The 21,952-nt window shown below is 36.2% G+C and overlaps 1 protein-coding gene across 2 annotated transcripts in view; it reads left to right on the plus strand.

Moving 5' to 3' along the window:
- Positions 1 to 21,952, plus strand: part of RTKN2 (rhotekin 2) — a 77,569-nt gene that overhangs the window by 32,677 nt on the left and 22,940 nt on the right. For both annotated transcript variants that reach the window (XM_046654477.1, XM_046654478.1), the window contains one exon: positions 14,628 to 14,722. In XM_046654477.1, coding sequence (XP_046510433.1) covers positions 14,628 to 14,722 — 95 coding nt within the window. The remainder of the gene's footprint in view (positions 1 to 14,627; positions 14,723 to 21,952) is intronic.

The following is a 21,952-nucleotide window of genomic DNA, read 5'->3' on the forward strand; positions in this document are numbered from 1 at the left end:
TTTAAATCTCTGGGTTTTTGTTTTTCCTTCTGTAAAATGGGATAACAATAATGTGATAATCTATAACCCATAGCATCATTATGAGATTCAAAAAGATAATTCATGAACTTGGTGTATAATAAGCATTTAGTAAATGTAGCACTATTTTTACTGTTCTAGGACCAGTGATTTTTCTGAACTTTTTTCCCAAACTCCTGCTGAAGCATTGCAGTTTAGAAACTTGACATGGGATTATAAAATGTAGACAGATATTTTTAAATTTAAAACCATTGTTTATAATTTCATAGAAGATAATCTAAGTGATGTTAGAACTTGTATGTAACCTGCATTCCTCTTCAAAGCCTAGAGGAATTTTTAAGAATAACATTATTGGTATTAAGTTTTTTTTAATAGGGACTGACTTTTGTCTTGAAGTGTTTGTTTTCTTATTCACATTTGTCATTCTACTTGGTTTATACCTGAATCCAAGCACTAATTTTCTTTATGAACATTTACCATGAAATTTGCCTGCCGTTTTGCTTATTTATACTATTAAAGTTGGCTAAAAGAGTAAAACCTTTTACAACGTTTCACCAAATCCTGTTCTCCTAGTACTAGCACTCTGATGAGCATCTGGTGTGAGTCCTGAGTTAAACTCATAGCCCAGGACCACTCTTACCTGATAACTTCATTAACTGACCACTTCAGCATCGTGATAGGAGTTTGAGAACAGCGTTAGAAATCAGAAAGCATAAGGGGATCAGTTTTGTTTCTTCAATTGTGATCTAGTTCAATGAGAAGATTCCTAATGCAGCTTTTAATTTTTAACCAAAATGGCATAAATCATCAAATTTGGGCAATATATATCTTCTCTAGTAATATGGCATGTGACCAAATATAGCTGTTGTTTCTGACAAAAGAGTACATTTTTTCAGACTTCCATTTAAAGTAGTCATTTATTTTTTCATAACATTTTTGGACACCCCTCCCCCCCCAAAAATGTTATAACAATTGGCCTATTTGATTAAAAAAATGTAGCTGATTAAACTTTTGGGAACTCAATATTAGGGTTGGCTAGAAGGAATGAGTGTAATGTTTTAGTAAGAAAATGTTATCCTGACAAGAATGCTTTAAAAGTGAGATCACTGTTGGTTTTGGAAGCATTGGCATTTTAATTAGTCATGGTTTAAAAATGAAGTAACTTGACATATCATCATAAAGTATTATTGGATCTGAAAGAAGACAGTGAACATTTTTGGTAATCTTTAGCATGCTCCCTGATGTGATTCATGTATTCACTGTATTTGTGGAATTTAGCTTACTGAAATTCCTTTAGCTAGATTTTCCCAGTGCCTCTGATAGCTGAATTAACTATTTTATGCTTCTCGAGAACTATTTAGTACATTATTCTTCATTGTATAAATATGCATCATTGTGAAAACTGGTAAAATTGAGAATGATTATTTACTCGACAGAAAGGTGTATTAACTTTTTTAAAAAAAGCCACTATAGCACATTTAAAATTAGATTGGAGTTAACAAAGCAAGTGTCCTAACACTTGTCCAGAATAAATGGATCGTTTATGTTTTGAGGAACAGTGGTGTTAACGGTTTGGTAGTGTGAAAGATGATGCAGTGTTCGAACATAACTAACGAATTACTCAGCTATTGAGTATAATTTATTCATTCATTTAATCATCTTAGAAGTGATTATTCAGCAGTAATATCATGTGATACATTGGACTCAAAGGTTTACAGGTCATGTTTCTTGCACTCAAAATTCTTGGAGTAGTAAAATATGGTCATTATGTATCTGTTTTAGCACAAAAACTACCTTAATTTTAAACTATTTTTTAATGAAGTATAAAGGTAATTAGTATAGTATAGTGGGGTTCTCTGTCCAGTAGACCACTTGCTAGCCATGGGCAAGTCAATTACGTGCTCTGAACTTTGGTTTCTTCATCTGATTATGTAGAGCAAAATATCTGCCCTGTCTACCTCCAGTAGTTATTATTTGTGAACCTTTAAAAAGATATTGCTTGTCAAACTGCCTTAAATTACACATAGGTAGATGTAGTAACGTTATAATGCTTTGTGTGTCTCTGTTTTTTAGAGGAGGTTTTCATCCTGGCATGACTTTACCACATTTATCGTTTCATTCATCGTTATATATTATTTCAGTAATATAAACTTGAAAAATAGAATTTAGAAGAGAAAAAAAGTTATTCAAAGTTCAACCACCCTAAGTCAAATAGTCAAATACTCTTTATTAATTTTGAACTGATATTTTTCTCCCCCCCCCCTTTTTTTTTTTTGGTGAAGCAGATTGGCCCTCCACTAAATCTGTTGCCAGTTATCCTCTTTTTGCTTGAGGAAGATTGTTGCTGAGCTAACATCTGTGCCAGTCTTCCTCTGTTTTGTATGTGGGACACTGCCACAGCATGGCTTAATGAGCAGTGTGTAGGTCCACACCTGGGATCTAAATTTGCGAACCCTGGATTGCCAAAGTGGAACACGCAAACTTAACCACCATGCCACCAGCCTGGTCCCTCTTCCAGGTTTTTAAATACCTAGCTTTGGGAGATATTTAGATATTCATAATTATGTTATACATTCAACATTTTTCTGAAGTTGTTACAGAGTCTTCACATAAATATTTGAATGACCACATTGTTTATCAATTGGCCCTATTATATCATAGTTTATTTAATCATTCTTAGAGAAGGTTGTCACTAACTTTTTTTTGTATTGCTATTTTCGTATGTGTCATTCATTGGAAATAGAGGCAAATGTCTTACATCTTTACCTTCAAGTAGTTGAGGAAAAGCTGTCTTAGTCACAATTATTTCTTAAGGCCTGAGAAAAAAATTTAAACATAGACCTTGGTCATCACATAATTTTAGCCTATTCTACCCCATAAGTTGCTTTCTAAACATGCTGCCTCTCCACTGCACTCAGTGCAAAGGCACAGCCTATAACATAGCTGCCTCCTGTGCACACCAATAGCAGCATTTTATATTCCACTGTGTATCGAAATGATGCTTTTCCTGAAGTGAAGAATACTCAAATGTTTTTAGTGGTCAGTGAGAATAAATTACAGTGTCACTTCTAAAAATAAAACCAAAAATTTCTTCATTCCCTTGCTGTCCCTCTCCCTGCCTCCCATCATTTCAGATATTTTTCTTGATGGACTTGAAATACATGTGACTATTCATCTAATACCTTGACCTCTCAGTTTCATATAACCTCCTTGCCTCCAGCGATCTTGTCCTCTCACCTGTTTCAGCCGTCCCCCTGGTGATTATACCCTGGATCTTGTCATTACTAATAATTGCAAAGCTAAAATTTTTGTAGTAGGTATCCCAATCTACCCACCACCTCCTGCATTTCCAGCTTGCTCCCGTCCCTGCTTTGATGCCACGTTAGCTCAGACTCCATGATTTACCATTTTATTATTTCCTAGCATTTCTCTCCTTTTGTCATACTTACCTTGGAAAAACTCCAACTTCGGTTAAATCCTACTTTTAGCTCTTCTGCACCTGCACTCATGAGGAATAGATGAGGAAGCTGGAGAAAAAAAGTCATAGTGACTGCTCTCACTTTACACACATGATCACCACCCTTCAGTGAATTTTCAATATGACTGAGCAAAAATCCTACTGAGTTTCCATAGCCTTCCACTTCACATCGCTTCAGAGTATTTCACATCATGTTACTTTCTCTTCTGAAACCGCATACCCTCTCTTCTCCACTCCTTATTCAAAGCTGATGACTTTGTGGTCATGTATCATTGACACTACTGACGCAATCAGAAGAGAGCTTGCATATCCTCCGTCTGCCAAATCTACCAGCCTAGCTGTGTCTGTATCTTTATCTGCTGCTTTCCTTCCTTGTGAACTGCCTTTGCCTCATCTAAGGCCACCTACTTGTGCACTAGATCCAAGTAGACTCCTGCTGTACATGTCCCCTCCTCTGCTACACCATCAGTTTCTTCCATTGTCATTTCCACAAACATATAAACGTGCTGAAATTCCTCTCACTTCTACTGCCTCCTTTCACAGCTATCCTTTACAGAACAGTTTTTTATACTCCCTATCTTCACTCCCTCTCCTCATGTTCTCACTTGGACCATTTCAATCAGCTTTCATCATGTTACCTCCATCCCACCCTACAGAAAGTGCTCTTGTTGAGGTCAACAGGGATCTACGTGTTGTCAAAGCCTATGGTCGGTTATCAGAATTCCTCCTCCTGAACCTTTCAACATTATTTAAAACAATTTATCACTCTTCTTGGAACACTTCTTTTTTTTTTAATTTTTAAAAAAATTTTTATTGAGGTTATGACAGTTTACTACCTGGTGAAATTTCAGTTGTACATTATTGTTTGTCAGTCATGTTGTAGGTGCACCACTTCACCCTTTGTGCCCACCCCCCGAACCTCCTTTCCCCTGGTAGCCACTAATCTGTTCTCCTCATCTACATGTTTAACTTCCACATATGAGTGGAGTCATACAGAGATTGCCTTTCTACATCTGGCTTATTTCACTTAACATAATACCCTCAAGGTCCATCCATGTTGTTGTGAATGGGATGATTTTATCCTTTTTTAAGGCTGAGTAGTATTCCATTGTATCTATATATATCATATTTTCTTTATCTAATTATCAGTTGATGGGTACTTAGGTTGCTTCCACATCTTAGCTGGTGTAAATAATGCTGCAATGAACATAGGGCTGCATGGGACTTTTGGAATTGCTGATTTCAAGTTCTTTGGATAGATACCCAGTAGTGGGATGACTGGGTCATATGGTATTTCTGTTTTTAGTTTTTTGAGAAACCTCCATGCTCTTTTCCATAGTAGCTGCACCAGTTTGCATTCCCACCAGCAGTGTGTGAGGGTTCCTTTTTGTCCACAACCTCTCCAACATTTGTTACTTTTTGTTTTGGTTATTTTTGCCATGCTAGTGGGTGTAAGGTGATATCTTAGTGTAGTTTTGATTTGTGTTTCCCTGATGATCAGTGATGATGAACATCTTTTCATGTGCCTATTGGCCATCTGTATATCTTCTTTGGAGAAATGTCTGTTCACGTCTCCTGCCCATTTTTTGATTGGGTTGTTTGATTTTTTGTTGTTGAGTTGTGTGAGTTTTTATATATTATGGAGATTAACGCTTTGTCAGATATATAACTTGCAATATTTTTTCCAATTGGTGGGTTATTTTTTTGTTTTGATCCTGTTTTCCCTTGCCTTGAAGAAGCTCTTTAGTCTGATGAAGTCCCATTTGTTTATTCTTTCTATTGTTTCCCTTGTCTGAGAAGACATGGTGTCCGAAAAGATCTTTTTAATACTGATGTCAAAAAGTGTACTGCCCATATTTTCTTCTAGAAGCCTTATGGTTTCAGGTTTTACCTTTAGGTCTTTGATCCATTTTGAGTTTATTTTTGTGACTGGTGAAAAAGAATGGTCAATTTTCATTCTTATACTGTGGCTGTCCAGTTTTCCCAGCACCATTTGTTGAAGAGACTTTCTTTTCTCCATTGTATGCCCTCAGCTCCTTTGTTGAAGATTAGCTGTCCATAGATGTGTGGTTTTATTTCTGGGCTTTCAATTCTGTTCCATTGATCTGTGCACCTGTTTTTGTACCAGTACCATGCTGTTTTGATTACTGTAGCTTTGTAGTATGTTTTGAAGTCAGGGATTGTGATGCCTCCAGCTGTGTTCTTTTTTCTCAGGATTGCTTTAGCAATTTGGGGTCTTTTGTTGCCCCATATGAATTTTAGGATTCTTTGTTCTAATTCTGTAAAGAATGTCATTGGGATTCTGATTGTGATGGCATTGAATCTGTAGATTGCTGTAGGTAGAGTGGACGTTTTAACTATGTTTGTTCTTCCAATCCATGCACATGGAATGTCTTTCCATCTCTTTATGTCGTCATCCATTTCTTTCAGAAAAGCCTTGTAATTTTCATTGTCTAAGTCTTTCACTTCCTTAGTTAAATTCACCCCGAGGTATTTTATTCTTTTGTTGTGATTGTGAATGATATTGTGTTTTTGAGTTCTTTTTCTGTTAGTTTGTTATTATAGTATAGAAACCCTACTGATTTATGTAAGTTGATTTTATACCTTGCAACTTTGCTGTAGTTGTTGATTATTTCTAATAGTTTTCCAATGGATTCTTTGGGGTTTTCTATAAATAAGATCATGTTGGCTGCAAACAGTGAGAGTTTCACTTCTTCACTCCCTATTTGGATTCCTTTTATTCCTTTCTCTTTCCTAATTGCTCTGGCCAAATCCTCCAGTACTATGTTGAATAAGAGTGGTGGTAGAGGGCATCCTTGTCTTGTTCCTGTTCTCATGGGGATGGCACTCAGTTTTTGCCCATTGAGTATGATGTTGGCTGTGGGTTTTTCACATATAGCCTTTGTTATGTTGAGGTAATTTCCTTCTATCCCCATTTTGTTCAGAGTTTTTATCATAAATGGCTGTTGGATCTTGTCAAATGCTTTCTGTGCATCTATTGAGATGATCATGTGGTTTTTATTCCTCAATTTGTTGATGTGGTGTATCACGTTGATTGATTTGCTGATGTTGAACCATCTCTGTGTCCCTGGTATGAATCCCACTTGATTGTGATGTATGATCCTTTTGATGTATTGCTGAATTCGGGTTGCCAAAATTTTGTTTAGAATTTTTGCATCTACGTTCATCAGTAATATTGGCCTGTAGTTCTCCTTTATTGTGTTATCCTTGTCAGGCTTTGGTATCAGAGTGATGTTGGCCTCATAGAATGTGTTAGGAAGTGTTCCATCCTCCCTAATTTTTGGAATAGCTTGAAAAGTGTAGGTATTTAATCTTTTCTGAAAGTTTGGTAGAATTGGAAAGCCATCTGGTCCTGGGGTTTTCTTCTTTGGGATGCTTTTGATTGCTGTTTCAAGCTGTTTCCTTGTGATTGGTCTGTTCAGATTGTCTGTTTCTTCTTGACTCAGCTTTGGGAGGTTGTAAGAGTCTAAGAATGGATCCATTTCCTCTAGATTACCCATTTTGTTGGCATATAGTTTTTCTTAGTATTCTCTTATAATCTGCTGTATTTCTGTGGAGTCTATTGTTATTTCTGCTCTTTCATTTCTGAGTTTGTTTATTTGAGCTTTCTCTGTTTTTTTCTTTGTAAGTCTGGCTAGGGGTTTGTCAGTTTTATTTATCTTCTCAAAGAACCAGCTCTTTGTTTCATTGATCCTTTCTACTGCCTTTTTTGTTTCTATAGCATTTATTTCTGCTCTGATTTTTATTATTTCTCTCCTTCTGCTGACTTTGGGCTTTGTTTGTTCTTCTTTCTCTAATTCAGTTAGGTGTAGTTTAAGATTGCTTATTTGGGATTTTTCTTGTTTGTTAAGGTGTGTGTGTATTGCTATGAATTTCCCTCTTAATATAGCTTTTGCTGTATCCCATATAAGTTGTTATGGCATGTTATCATTTTCATTTGTCTCCAGATATTTTTTGATTTCTTCTTTAATTTCTTCAATGATCCATTGCTTGTTCAATAGCATATTATTTAGTGTCCACATCTTTGTCGCTTTCTCAGCTTTTTCCTTGTAATTAATTTCTAGCTTTATAGCATTATGACCAGAGAAGATGCTTGTTGTTATTTCAATTCTTTTAAATTTATAGAGACTGTACTTGTTTCCCAACATGTGGTCTATCCTTGAGAATGTTCCATGAGCACTTGAGAAGAATGTGTATTCTGCTGTTTTTGGATGGAGTGTTCTATATCTGTCTATTAAGTCCAACTATTTTAGCTTTTCATTTAATTCCACTGTTTCCTTGTTGATTTTCTGTCTGGATGATCTGTCCAATGATGTGAGTGGGGTGTTGAGGTCGTCTATTGTTTTTGTGTTATTTTTGATATCTTCTTTTAGGTTTGTTAATAGTTGCTTTATGAACTTTGCTGTTCCTGTGTTGGATGCATAATATTTATAAACATTATTTCTTCTTCTCCTTTGATCATTATATATTGCCCCTCTTTGTCTCTCTTTACCTGCCTTATCTTGAAATCTGCTTTGTCTGATATAAGTATTGTGACACCTGCTTTCTTTTATTTGCCATTAGCTTGGAGTATCGTCTTCCACCCCTTCACTCTGAGCCTGTATTTGTCATTGGAGCTGGGATGTGTTTCCTGGAGGCAGCAGATTGTTGGATCTTGTTCTTTAATCCATCTTGCCACTCTGTGTCTTTTTATTGGAGAGTTCAGTCCGTTTACATTGAGGGTGATTATTGATGTATGAGGGCTTAATGCTGTCATTCTGTCACTCATTTTCTGGTTTTCCTACATTTCCTTTGTTTCTCGTTCTGTGTGTTTTCATCTACCCATTGACTTCTGCAGTTTCTTATGCTGTGTTTGTTAATTTTTTCCTTATTTATTTTTTGTGTCTCTGTTCTGCTTTTTAGTTTAGTGGCTACCCTGAAGTTTATATTCAGAATCTCGTGCATAACATAGTCCATTTTCTGATGGCCTCTTCTTGCCTTAGTCTAAACTGATTCAGTCCCTTTCCTCCTCCCCTCCTAAGTTATTATTCTCATATCTTATTCCAAGGTGTGTTGTGAGTTTGTGGTTAAAGTGACAAGATTGTCTTTGTTTTTGGTGTTTTCCTTCCCTTTATCCTAATGCTATAGTTGAATATTTGCTATCTTATTCTGATTCTATCTATTTGTCCCCTTACTCTGTGTTTTGTGACCCATTTCTCCCTTTTTTCTTTTTTCAGGTGTGAGGGCCTTCTTGGGGATTTCTTGTTGCGGGGGAGGGGGGGGGGCGGGGGTCTTGTGGCTGCGAAGTCCCTTAGCTTTGGTTTGTCTGGGAAAGATTTAATTTCTCCCTCATATCTGATGTATATTTTCACTAGATAGAGTATTCTTGGCTGAAGATTTTTATCTTTTAAAGTTTTGAATGTGTCATTCCATTCTCTCCTAGCTTGTAAGGTTTCTCAGAGAAATCTACTAAAAGTCTGATGGGGGTTCCTTTATAGATTATTTTCTTCTGTCTTGCTGCCCTGAGTATTCTTTCTTTGTGATTCATTTTTGCCAGTTTTACTACTATATGTCTTGCAGTAGGTCTTTTTACATTGACAAATCTAGGAGATCTGAAAGCTTCCTCCATACACATTTCCTTCTCATTCCCTAGATTTGGGAAGTTCTCTGCTGTTATTTCTTTCAGCACACTTTCTGCTCCGTTCTTCTTCTCTTCACCTTTTGGAATACCTATAATTCTTATGTTGCATTTCCTCATTGAGTTGGATATTTCTCAGAGACTTTCTTCATTTCATTTTAGTCTCAGTTCTCTCTCCTCCTCTTTGTGGAGCAATTCAACATGTCTATCTTCGATTATGCTGATTCGCTCCTCTATGGTGTCCACATGTGCATTCAGAGAATCCATATTTTGTTTTATCTCTTCCATTGTGTCTTTTATCTCTAGTATTTCTGATTGATTTTTCTTTATAGTTTCAACCTCTTTTGCAAAGTAGCTCCTGAACTTGTTGACTTGTTTCTCTATATTCTCTTTTACCTCATTGAGTTTTTTGACGACAGGTATTCTGAATTCATTGTCGTTTAGTTTACTCATTTCTGAGTCCTCAGGACAGAATTCTGGGTATTTGTTTTCTCTCTGTTTTGATGAACTTCTTGATGCTGGAAGCACAGGTTTTTCCCATTGTGACATTATTTGGTTGCTGTTACAGCCTATCCTCACTGGATGGGGGTCGAGAGCTGCATATTCTGAGCCCTCTGCCTTCAGCTGAGATGGGGTGATACAGCACAGGTGGTGGGGGGACGCCGCTTTCTCTTGTGCGCAGTCCCCGGTTTCCTGATTAGCTCTCGCTATCTGGTCTCCTGGGTCTTGGCTTGATGAGGTCACCCCACATGAAAGTTTCACACTGTTAGAGGGCTTCTCTCGAGGCTGCAAGGGCGCTAGGGAGTCCTGGGTGATCCTGTGGATGCATGAGCTCTCCCCGACTCCTTCCCTCACAGAGCTTCCCACAGCAGTGATCTCAGTGTTTAGGGGAGGGAGCGAAGTTCTTTCTTCCCCCATTCCAGCTCCTCTGAGGGGGGCTCCAGTCTCTCTGTCCTCCATCATTTGGCTGCCGTGACTCTCTGAGGATTCCTGTGCTATTAGGATATTTTCTGTTGGAATATGGTTGCTCCTTTTTTTTGTATGTTGGAGGGCAAGCTTACTCTGCCATGCTACTGACATCACCTTGAATCACTTTATTAACTTGCCTTCTAGGACACTACTTTCCTGGTCTTTCTTCGACCTTAGTGACTGCTCCCACCTGTCCTCTTGTTCATTGCTCTTCAGCTTAATCTGAAATGATAGAATGCTTGTGCCCAGTATTCAGTCCTTGGACTTCATTTAGCTTTCATTCAATTTAATCTATATACTGGTAACTCCCAAATTTTATTCTCCAATACTTGTTCCTCTCCTAACTCCAGATTCGTATACACAGCTGCCTACCCTACAACCCATCTAGATATCTAAAACAGTCTCAAACTTAACTTGTCCAAAACTAAATTCTTACTTTCCATATCTGTTCTTCTCTCACTCAGCCTCATTGTGGTTAGTAACAATTCCATTTTTCTAGTTGCTCAGGCTGAAAGCCTTGGAATTGTCTTTGATTCTTTTCTTTTTTCCAAATCCCATATCCACATTGGGTGAACTTTAAGAATAGATCAAGAATCTTACCACTTCTCACCACCCCACCAACAACCACTCTATTCCAATCCTATGTCAGCTCTTGACTGGTTACTTGCAATAGCTGTCTAGTTGGTGTCTCCATTTTCACTTTGGCCTCTGTGATCTACTCTCCACACAGCAACCAGAGAGATCATTTAAAGATACAAGTCAGGGGACTGGCCCCTGGCCTAGTGGTTTAGTTTGGCATGCTCCACTTCAGCGGCCCAGGTTCAGTTCCTGGGCACAGACCTGCACCACTTGTCAGCAGCCATGCTGTGGTGGCAACCCACATACAAAATAGAGGAAGACTGGCACAGACGTTAGCTCAGGGCAGATCTTCCTCAAGCAAAAAGAGGAAGATTGGCAACAGATGTCAGCTCAGGGCGAATCTTAGCACCAAAAAACAAAATAAAGCTAATCAGGAACCAGCCCTGATGGCCTAGTGGTTAAAGTTCAGTGCACTCTGCTTTGGCGTCCCAGGTTCATTTTCCGGTTGTGGAATCACACCACCTGTCTGTCAGTTGCCATGCTGGGCAGAGGCTCACAGTGAAGAACTGGAACAACTTACAGCTAGCATATATAACCATGTACTGGGGCTTTGGGGAGGCAAAAGAAAGAAAAAAAGAGGGAGACTGGCAACAGATGTTAGCTCAGGGCCAGCCTTCTTCACCCCCCCAAAAAAACGTCAAGGTAAATCAAACCATACTGTACACTTTAAACTTATATAATAATGTATGTAAATTATTTCTCGATAAAACTTCTGGGGGAAAAACCCAAGAGGTGTTCTCCAAGGGAGTCGCATTCTATGGGGTATGCCAGTGTTCACTAGTGACGTGCATGCATGCATTTCATACTTGCTACACGTATACCTAGTTTTTCTTTGTAATAGAGATTTTATTAAAGATTTAGTAAGAGACAAAGAATGTTTATGAAACATATCATCTGGCACAATTAATAAAAATTCCCAGCAGACTTCTCTTCTCCAAAGTTTGTCTCTTTCTGTCTGTCTGTCTCTCTCCTTTTTTAACATGCTCTTTGATATTTTGAATGTTGAAATTTTACTATTTTGTAAAATAAATAATAAAGTCAAGAAAAAGTCTTGAAACAAAATAAAAGTAGCACAGAAAATACAATTATTATTGAATACAAGTTCACTTTTTATCACCATGAAGTGCCAGGATATGAAATTTATCCTCAGAATTTTTAGATACTTTGCAAGAGTGCTATTTTAAACTAAGTAGTATAAAGGGAACTATAATTATAATGAAAAAAAATGGAATTAGTAATGAAGCCCTCCATTTTCCCATACTGTAGATAGAAACCTCAAATCTTTGAAGTTGGTAAACCAGAAGGAGATTCATTCTTACTCCCTGGTAAATAAATATGAATCGGATCCCTTCACTCCCCTTCCTATTAACCTCTCCAATGACTTCCCATTACACCTGGAATTAAATCCATTCTTCCAGGACTTGCAGAGTCTTAAGTGATCTACTCCCTGCCTGTATTCCCAGCCTTGTGTTGTACCATGCTTCCCACTTGCACTCTGTGCTCCAGCCTCACTGGTCCTCTTTCAGCCCTCTCTTTGACCATGCTGTTCTCTCTGCTTGGAATGTTTTCCTGTGTTCTTTGCTTGGCTTGATCTTTTATGACTTCATATCTGTTACCTCCTCAGAGTCCCTTCCCAATTCCCCTACCTAACACAGATCCTCACTTTTCTCATCTTCTTTTGTTCCTTTCGTAGAAATAGTTGCATTATAACTTACAAATGCCAATATTTGATTTACTCCTCTACTTACTCTCTTTTTCCTCCCTGCTGCAATAGGATATAATACTGAGTCTTGTTTACCATTAATGCCCATCACCTTGCATAGGACTTGGCACATATTAGGTGTTCAGTTAATATTTTTGAATGAATGGAGATCCTTTACAGAAACATTTGTGAGTTAACCCAAGTAACTTACAGGTTTTCTTGAGATAAAATAGCATAAAGAGATAAATACGCTAAGTTGATTAATAATTTATGTTGACTATAACTTGTCATCTATAACATCTAAATTTTCTTTTTCATTTTTTTATTGTGGTAAATATACATAATATTTAGGTAGGGCTAAATTACTCCTAACCCTTTTCACTCTGGAAATTTACCATTTTAACATGTGTAGTTTGATGGCATTTAAGTATATTCACAGTGTTGTGCAACCATCACCACCATCTATCTCCAGAACTTTTTTTATCTTGCAAACTGAAACTCTGTATTAAACAGTAACACCTTGTTACACCTAGCCACTGGCAACCTCTAATTCTGCTTTCTATTTCTATGAATTTGACTACTCTAGGTACCTCATATAAGTGGAGTCAAAAGTATTTGTCCTTCAAAGGGTTAATCTCCATAATATATAAAGAACTCACACAACTCAACAACAAAAAATCAAACAACCTGATCAAAAAATGGGCAGGGGATATGAACAGACATTTCTCCAAAGAAGATATATGGATGGCCAATAGGCACATGAAAAGATGCTCATCATCACTGATCATTAGGGAAATGCAAATCAAAACTACACTGAGATATCACCTTATACCCATTAGAATGGCTAAAATAACCAAAACAAAAAGTAGCAAATCTTGGAGAGGTTGTGGAGAAAAAGGAACCCTCACACACTGCTGGTGGGAATGCAAACTGGTGCAGCCACTATGGAAAACAGTATGGAGATTTCTCAAAAAATTGAAAATAGAAATATCATGACCCAGCCATCCCACTACTTGGTATCCATTCAAAGAACTTCAAATCAGCAATTCTGAAAGTCCCATGCACCCCTATGTTCATTGCAGCATTATTTACAATAGCCAAGACGTGGAAGCAACCTAACTGCCCATCAACTGATGACTGGGTAAAGAAGATATGGTGTATGTATACACAATGGAATACTACTCAGCCATAAAAAAGGATAAAATCGTCCCATTCACAACAGCATGGATGGACCTTAAGGGTATTATGTTAAGTGAAATAAGCCAGATGTAGAAAGACAGTCTCTGTATGACTCACCTCATATGTGGAAGATAAACAAACACAGACAAATAGAACAGATTAGTGGTTACCAGGGGCAAGGGGGTGGGCACAATGGGTGAAGTGGTGCACCTATAATATGACTGACAAATAATAATGTACAACTGAAATTTCACAAGGTTGTGAACTATCATAACCTCAATGAAAAATAAAATAGAAAAAAAAATATTTGTCCTTTTGTGACTGGCTTATTTTACTTGGCATAATATCTTTAAGGTACATTCATGCTGTATCATGTGTCAGAATTTCCTTCCTTTTTAAGGCTGAATAATGTTCCATTGTATGTATCCATGTTTTGTTTATCCTTTCATCCTTGAATGGACACTTGGGCTTCTTCCACTATTTGGCTATTCTGAATAATGCTGCTATTAACATGGGTGTACATATATCTATTTGAGTTCCTACTTTCAGTTCTTTTGGGTATATACTGAGAAGTGGAATTGCTGAATCATATGGTAATTCTATTTGTAATTTTTTGAGGAAACACCTCATACTGTTTTCTATAACGGTTAAACCATTTTACATTCCCATCAGCAATGCACAGAGATTCCAGTTTATTCACATTCTGGCCAACACTTGTTATTTTCTGGTTTTTGTTTTTTTTTTTTTCAGTAATGGCCATTCTAATGAGTGTGAATTGTATTTCCTTGTGATTTTGACTGGGTTTTCCTAATGGTTAGTCATTTTGAGCATCTTTTCCTGTTTTTATTGGTCATTTGTATGTCTTCTTTGGTGAAATGTCTATTCAAGACCTTTGCCCATTTTGCAATAAGGTTATTTATTTTTTCATTGTTGAACATCTAAATATTTTATGGAATAGAAAATATACTAAAATAAGTAAAACATGTCTTCTTTCTCACTATTAGTGGTGCAAAGTATAATTTGCTAGCTCATACTACCCTTACCTTGGAAAGTGCTGAGGATAGCTTCAAGACCCATAATTTGTCCATTAATGGAAATGGTAAGTACAGTCTATATTTTACTTGTTATATATGTTATGTTGATATATATATATGATGATGGTAATAATTTCTAATTTTAATATGTTACCCTGAAGTGGATATTGGCTTAAATAATGTAGGCATGAGTAATTCTCTGGATTCTTTCAAATATGTCCATCCCTTTTCCCCAAAAGAGAAAACTTTGTTTTCCTTCATGCTATTTACCAGAGATTTGTTTGTGAGGCTAGCTTAGTGAGAACAGAAGGGTTTTGCATATTCTGAGTCCTTGCCTTTGGCTTGAAATTAATGACTTCACCATCCTTCTAGTTGGCAGTCAAAGACCTGTCTTATTTTTAAATTTGAAATTGAGGAAGCCAGCCCTTCTGTTGGTAGGAAACAGAGGATATAAGAAAAGGTAGGGCTAAATTAATCTTAACCCTTTTCACTCTGGAAGATATTGGTAATTGTAATTTATCCAAAAGAAATATATAGCAAAGAGAATAAGGGAGTTAAGTGATTAGGAAGGTTTGTAAAACTTGGCACGAGCACACTCCATTCTCCCAGATTATTTTATCTATGATGAAAAATATACAGTGGTGTTGGTAAAGTAGTTTGGAAATATAATTTGGGTTATTCTTGTTCATATTCTGAAACAATGTATAAAATTATGTACTACCTTATTGCTGTAAAGATGGGTGGCTCTGTATTGATGAGATGGATGATTTTACAACAATATTTTTTGTTTTACACTAAAAAAATTACATTAAAAACAGAGAAAAGTTCATAAAATGTAAATTTACAGTTTAACAAATAATTATGAGACGACCGTGTCAAGAAATGGAACATTGTCAACGCTACTTCCCCTCAGTTACCCTAGGTGTAAATATGTCCCAATTTTTATGGTATTCGCTTAGTATGTTTCTTTATGGTTTTATCTCCTATGTATTCTTAAATAATATAATTTAGTTTTTCCTTGTTTGCACTTTATATAGATAGAATCACATTATGTCTTCTCAGTGACTTGCTTTCATCATTCAATATGTATGCATTTCATTGCTTTTAGTATTTCATTGTATGATTATATCACTATATATTTATTTCTTATTCAATTATTTTTAACAGATATAGGGTTCTTCAGGTTTACTGTTTCTTGAGTCAGTTTCAGTAAGTTATAGTTTTATGCATTTGTATTTTTTAATCTAAACTTCGGGTTTTATAAACATTCACTTCTTCGTGACACTTTATTGAATTTCCGCAGCACCTGTAGTGATGTCCCGCCTTTCCGTTCCTCATACTGTTTTCTGTACCATCTCTGTTTTTTATTATCAGTCTTCCAGTAGGTTTGTCCATTTCCTGTTTCAGTGGCATGTTCTGTATATGCTAATTATTTGTTAGAAATAATTGTTGTAGTCTACATATTCTATATTACTGTGAGAAGTATGATAAAATCTGCTATGATAGTGGATTTTTCTAGATCTCATAGTTATGTCTATTTTTGTTTTATATAAGTTGAGCCTTTACAAATATTTGATACACACAATTTTTAAATTGTGTATTTTCTTACTAATTATTAAATACTATTATTACTTCAAACTGTGCTACTTTTACATTTTAGATGTGCCTCTTCAAATAGGATTATATATTGAATTTTAATTTTTATCCAATTTGATAATCTTTGTGTTTTTTTTATTAGAGCATTTGGTCATTTTGCATTTAATATCAAATTGTTTATAACCCATATTATATGATATTAAATATTTGGATTTAAATCTACCATCGTATTCTGTGTTCTCTATCTGTTTGCCTCTTCCATGGTAGTTTTTTTGTTCTTTCTTGCCTTGTTAAGCATTGATAGTTTTATCATTTTAGTTTTTCCTTGTTCTAATTAAAGTTATAATTCTTTTTCTCATCTTTTAGAAATTACCTCTAGAAATTTCATTAATCATACTTATTAAAGTCTAAAATTAGTAGATAGTTTTACCCATTTCTCAGGCAATGCAAGGACTTTAGAACAGTGGAACTCCACTTCTCTGACCCATGTGTCACTGTTGTGTATTATAATTCTATTGGATTTTTAAATTTCACAAGATGTTTTATACATTTAGTATTTATGTAGATTTGCCTGCATTGTTTCTGTGCACTCCTTTCTGTCTGGGACTGTTTTCCTTTTGCTTGAAGTATAATCCTTGCAAGTTCTTTAGTATGTTCTGCCGGTGTCATACTTCTTGGTTCTTTGTGTTTGTCCGAAGATGACTTTATTTTGCTTCATTCTTGAGAGAGATTTATCACAAAGTATAGAACTTTGGCAGTTAATTTTTTTTTCTTTCTGAATATTAAAGAGATAATTCCACTATCTTCTGGCTTCTTTTACTGGCTGTTGAAAATCATTTGCCAGTTGTCACTTCTTTGAAGGGTAACTTTTTATTTTCTCTTTGTCTTTGGTTTTCTGAAGTTTCACTATGATATAGGTTTAGAATTTGATTTTATTTATCCTGCTTTTGGAACTCTTTGAATTTCTTTAAATTGTTGATGGTGTCTTTCATTAGTTCTGGACAAAATCTCACTTGACAGCCTCTGCTCCATTCTCTTCCTTTTCTCCTTCTAGCATCCCTGTTAAACCTCTGTTAGTTTTTCTCACTCTGCTTATTACCCTTTACAGTGTATTTTTCATCTTTTTGTCTGTCTTTACTTCTTTTTTGGATTTTTTAAATAAACTATCTTCCATTTCCTTTATTATCTCTACAGCTCTGATTTGCTGTTAGACCTGGATGCCAAGTTCTTCATTTCAGTTATTGTATCTCTCAGCTCTAGAAGTTCTGCTTGACTTTTTCAAATCTCCTATGCCACTTTGTATTCCCAGCAGACACTGTTAACGTTATATTTTAGGTCTTCATTAAAAGAGTAAGTATAGCCGTTTTATAGTCTACGGCCAATAATTCAGATATATAAAGTCTTCCTGGGTCAGTGTCTGTTGTCTTTTTCCATTGATTCTCACTCATAATGTCTCAATTCCTTGCATGTCTGGTTATCTCATGCACTTGTCATTGTAACTGAAAGTTTACATATAGGAATAAATTGATGCTTACTATTTCTATTTGCTTCTGGCAGGAACTATCAGTTTAGGCCACTTTATCCAAAGACCATGCCTGAGTTTCTCTGGACCCCTCCTATCCCCACCTCCAGGCAATGGGCATCCTAGGCGGCGAGGTTAGTTTACTTCTGGTTCAACACTCCCCTGTTGGTGATCTCTTTTAGATATCAGCTTAGTGTGAGGAGAATCTCCCATAAACTGCTTACATTGTTCAAGCCCTAGAATTTGTTCTCTGTTCTGCTTCCCTCATTGTGCAGGATCGTTAAATCATACATTCAGATTTGCTGGGATTAACAAATGCTCTCAGAACAAAAACAGCTTCTGTGCTCACTTAACTCACTGGTTCTCATTTATCAGGTTTGTACTGGTAATTTCTTACAGTCTTGTTACCTCTTTGTTGCTCCTGGAAAAAAAATTTAAATATATTTGATTCAGCATTTTCAGTAGTTTTCAGTGGGAGGATTGGTCTGAACAATTTAGGCTTCCATCACACAAAACTTGAAGTCTGCAATACTATTAGCATTATCAATTTTATCTGAAAATCTGGCAAATGAAGTTTGTTGTCATCCCATTTGTGTCAGTTCTCTAGAATTATCAATATTACCACCATGTGTTGAGTGCCTACTATGTGTCAGACACTGTTCTATAGAATATTATTCAGCCTTTAAAAAGAAGGAAATTCTGCAATATGTGACAACATAAATGAACCTTGAGGACATTAAGCTGATTGAAATAGCTAGTCACACACAGAAGGACAAATACTGTGTGATTTCACTTATCTGAGGTATCTAAAATAGTCAAACTCATAGAAGCAGAGAGTAAAATGGCAGTTACCAGGGTCTGGGGGAAGTGGGGGGTGGGGAGCTGCTAATCAACGGCGTGAAGTTTCAGTTATGCAAGATGAATAAGTTCTGTATCTGCTGTACAACATAGTGCCTCTTGTTAACAATACTCTACTGTACACTTAAAAATCTGTTGAGGGTAGATCTCCTGTTACATGTTCTTACCACAATAACATATAAATAAATAATCACTTTTAAAGCAGTTTTTATTCTTAGTCTCTGAGCTATAGTTTTAAGGGAGCATTGCAATAAAGTGGTTAATAGTAGGCACTGTAGAGCCATCAGCCCTGGATTCATGTGCTAGCCCTACCACTGGCCAGCTTTGTGACCTTCCCAAGTTCCTCATTTTACTATCATTTACATTTTACAGTTGAGTAAAATACAGCTTAGAAAGCGTAACATGCTAGCAAGTGGTTAAGCCAGTTATAATCCAGGACGAATGATCCAGGACAGGCTGCACTGTTTCTGCTATGCTTCCTGGTCAGGCAGGATTCCCGTTAGAGCACCTAAAGACTCAAAATACTACTGAAGAGTGGACAATGGAATTATGATGAAAGGCTCTATTCTTTGAACCAGTTCACCTGAAAAGTTGTGGAAAGGAATAGCATTCACAAAGGAAGCACCGATTTAGCAGCGAGTCCTCAGCTGTCTTCCGTGTTCTATTAGACGGTGCTAGATTCCCCTTTAATAAAATGCTCACGGGCAAATAAGCTTGGGGACTGTGTGGTATGCCTCTTTCTTAGAGAAACACAATACAGACTCACATATTAAAGACTATGAAAAGACCTAAAACTCCTGACATTGGAACTTGTAGATTCCACAGAAAAAATTTTAATAAACACTAACTATATGCCTAATTCTTTGTATATAATAGGTATATTCCTAGAAGTATGTATAAATTAAAATCTTGTAAATCAATTATATTTTGAAAAAGAAGAAAGCTTGTAATTAAAAAGAAAATTTTTTGTAAAAAAAAACACCCTCTAATTTATTCTTTAATATAAATCTATGTTAATATAATGGGTTTTCCTAAATAAGGTTATGTCAGTGTCTACCAAATACTGTAAAATCAAGAGGAAATACAAGATTTTGGAAATTTGGAACTCAACTTTATTATTCTTGCTAGTTGAAGAGAAAAGCCAAAATGGTATCTTAAGGTTTATATTTGTCATCAAGAAATTTTTATGCTTTTTATAAAACAATGAAACCACATTGTGAAGATTGACTCACACGGAAGTGAGATGTTATCTGGCTTCTTTCTTTTGCCTGTGTTTTGTTTTTGTTGTTCCTGTCGTTTTTAAACTCCATTTTGTTCCCCGTTTGAAAAGAAAATGAATTAGATAAAACCTTTAAGCAATGAAAAGTCAAACTGCTCTTTCACTTCCTGTTTCATTTCATCTTGTCCTACCACCTCCCTTGGTTAGAAAAGAAGAATTAAGTATTTTGAGTAAATGTGTTGCACAAGGACTTGAGAGACAGCAAGAGAAATGGAAAGGGTGTGGTAAAGTGGTGAGACTGCCCTGGACGTGAAGCGTGGATCATGTGCCTCGCTATCTTAGATGTCATATACACATCGTCTTGTTTGATTTTCACAACAACCCTCTTACTTAAGTGAAGGTACTATTTTTAAAAATGAGAAATTGATAGATAGGTTAAGTGACTAGCCTAGTTGCCTTATTTCTTATCAGAATTAGAGAGAAGCTGTGGTTCCACATTTGTTCCGTAGTGGCCCTGAGCTGGAAGGGAACCTAGATTAGAAGTAGCAGGTGATTGCAGGGTGTGTGGCAAGGAGTCTGGAGAGCAGGGAATTCTACGTCCGATATCCCTTTCCAAGGACTGCAATCAGGAAGGAATTATTTTTCTTGGTGTCCCATGAAATCTGAACTTATTTTACCAGAGAAACGCACGGTTACATCTGGTATTTAGGTTCCAGATACAGTATTGATTGAACAAAGTTTATGAACTGGTCTGAAAAACTAATCATTTATGATCCTATTTCTTTAGGAAGTGCATCCTAACTTAAAAACAACCAGCTTACAGATATTTAGAACATAAGCCATTCATAAATCTGGGGTTGCTATATAAAGAAATTTGCTTTCAAACTTTAAATTCATAAATCACAAAGCTGATTTCAGATGTATTACTCAGATCCATGCTTTTATAGAATTTTTATTTCATTTCCTGCCTATTTTAGGAAAGGAGATTCTTATTTATTTATGTCTGCATTTTGCAATCATTGCCTGTGTTGTATTTATACATTTATTTCTCTCAGGTCAAACCCTTTATTTCTAAAAGATAGCAGCTTTAACAAGGTGTTAATATAAAAGATTTGAATAGTCCCAGACAATTCATTGCATGTTCTTCTGTAGTAGAATGTTGAACAGGTAAGTTGATAAAAACTTTTTGTTTTACTTTGTACTCTTCACTTGGCTGGTCTTTTTCATTTAATTGATGTACCAAACCTTGGCTACATTGCATCTGTATATTAAATAATTGTGTTTTACAGAAAATGTTCTGTTTTCCAGAGTTACTGAGATTTCTGGTCAATAATAGTAACAGCTGATGGCTAGCTATTTTGGAGGCACCACCAACGGGGGTGCAGTGAAAACTTTAAAAATCATTTTGTGTGGTCCAGTGTGAACAAAGGGCCATATTTTGGGTTTTTATTTATGCCCTGATACACAGAATAAATTATGCAATGCTTTCCTTTCATTCAGATATGAAGGCTATATACCTACCTACACACTGCATTAAAGGATTATATTAATATTTTTTGAAAGAACTTCCAAAATATGTTAATACTTATTTCCTACTAACAGGACGTCCGGCTGCATCACTACAACTATCCAAGTCAGGAAATGAATATTAAGACATTGTTGCCATCTAATCCTCAGACTCCATTAAAAATGTTGCCCATTGTCCCAATAATGTACCTTACGACAAAAAGATCTAGTGCAGAATCATGCATTGCGTTTAAGTATCATGCTCTTTAGTTTCTTTCAGTCTGGACCAGTTCTTCAGTCTCTCCTTGGCTTTCATAATCTTGACATTTTTAAACATCATACATCAATTATTTTGCAGAAGGTTCCTCAATTTGGGTTTGTTTGATGTTTTCTTGGGATAAGATTCAGGATATGTGTCTTTGGCAGAAATATCACAGAAGTGATGCTGTGCTCTCATTGCGTCCTATCAGGTGCCATGTAATTTTGATTCATCCCATTACTGATGATGTTCACTTTGATCACTTGATTAGGGTGGTGCCTGCCAAGCTTCTCTCCTGAAAAGTTACTCTTTTGTTGCCCCCTTTGTAATTAATA

This window comes from Equus quagga, chromosome 2 (genome assembly GCF_021613505.1).
Source record: "Equus quagga isolate Etosha38 chromosome 2, UCLA_HA_Equagga_1.0, whole genome shotgun sequence".
Lineage (NCBI taxonomy): Eukaryota > Metazoa > Chordata > Mammalia > Perissodactyla > Equidae > Equus > Equus quagga.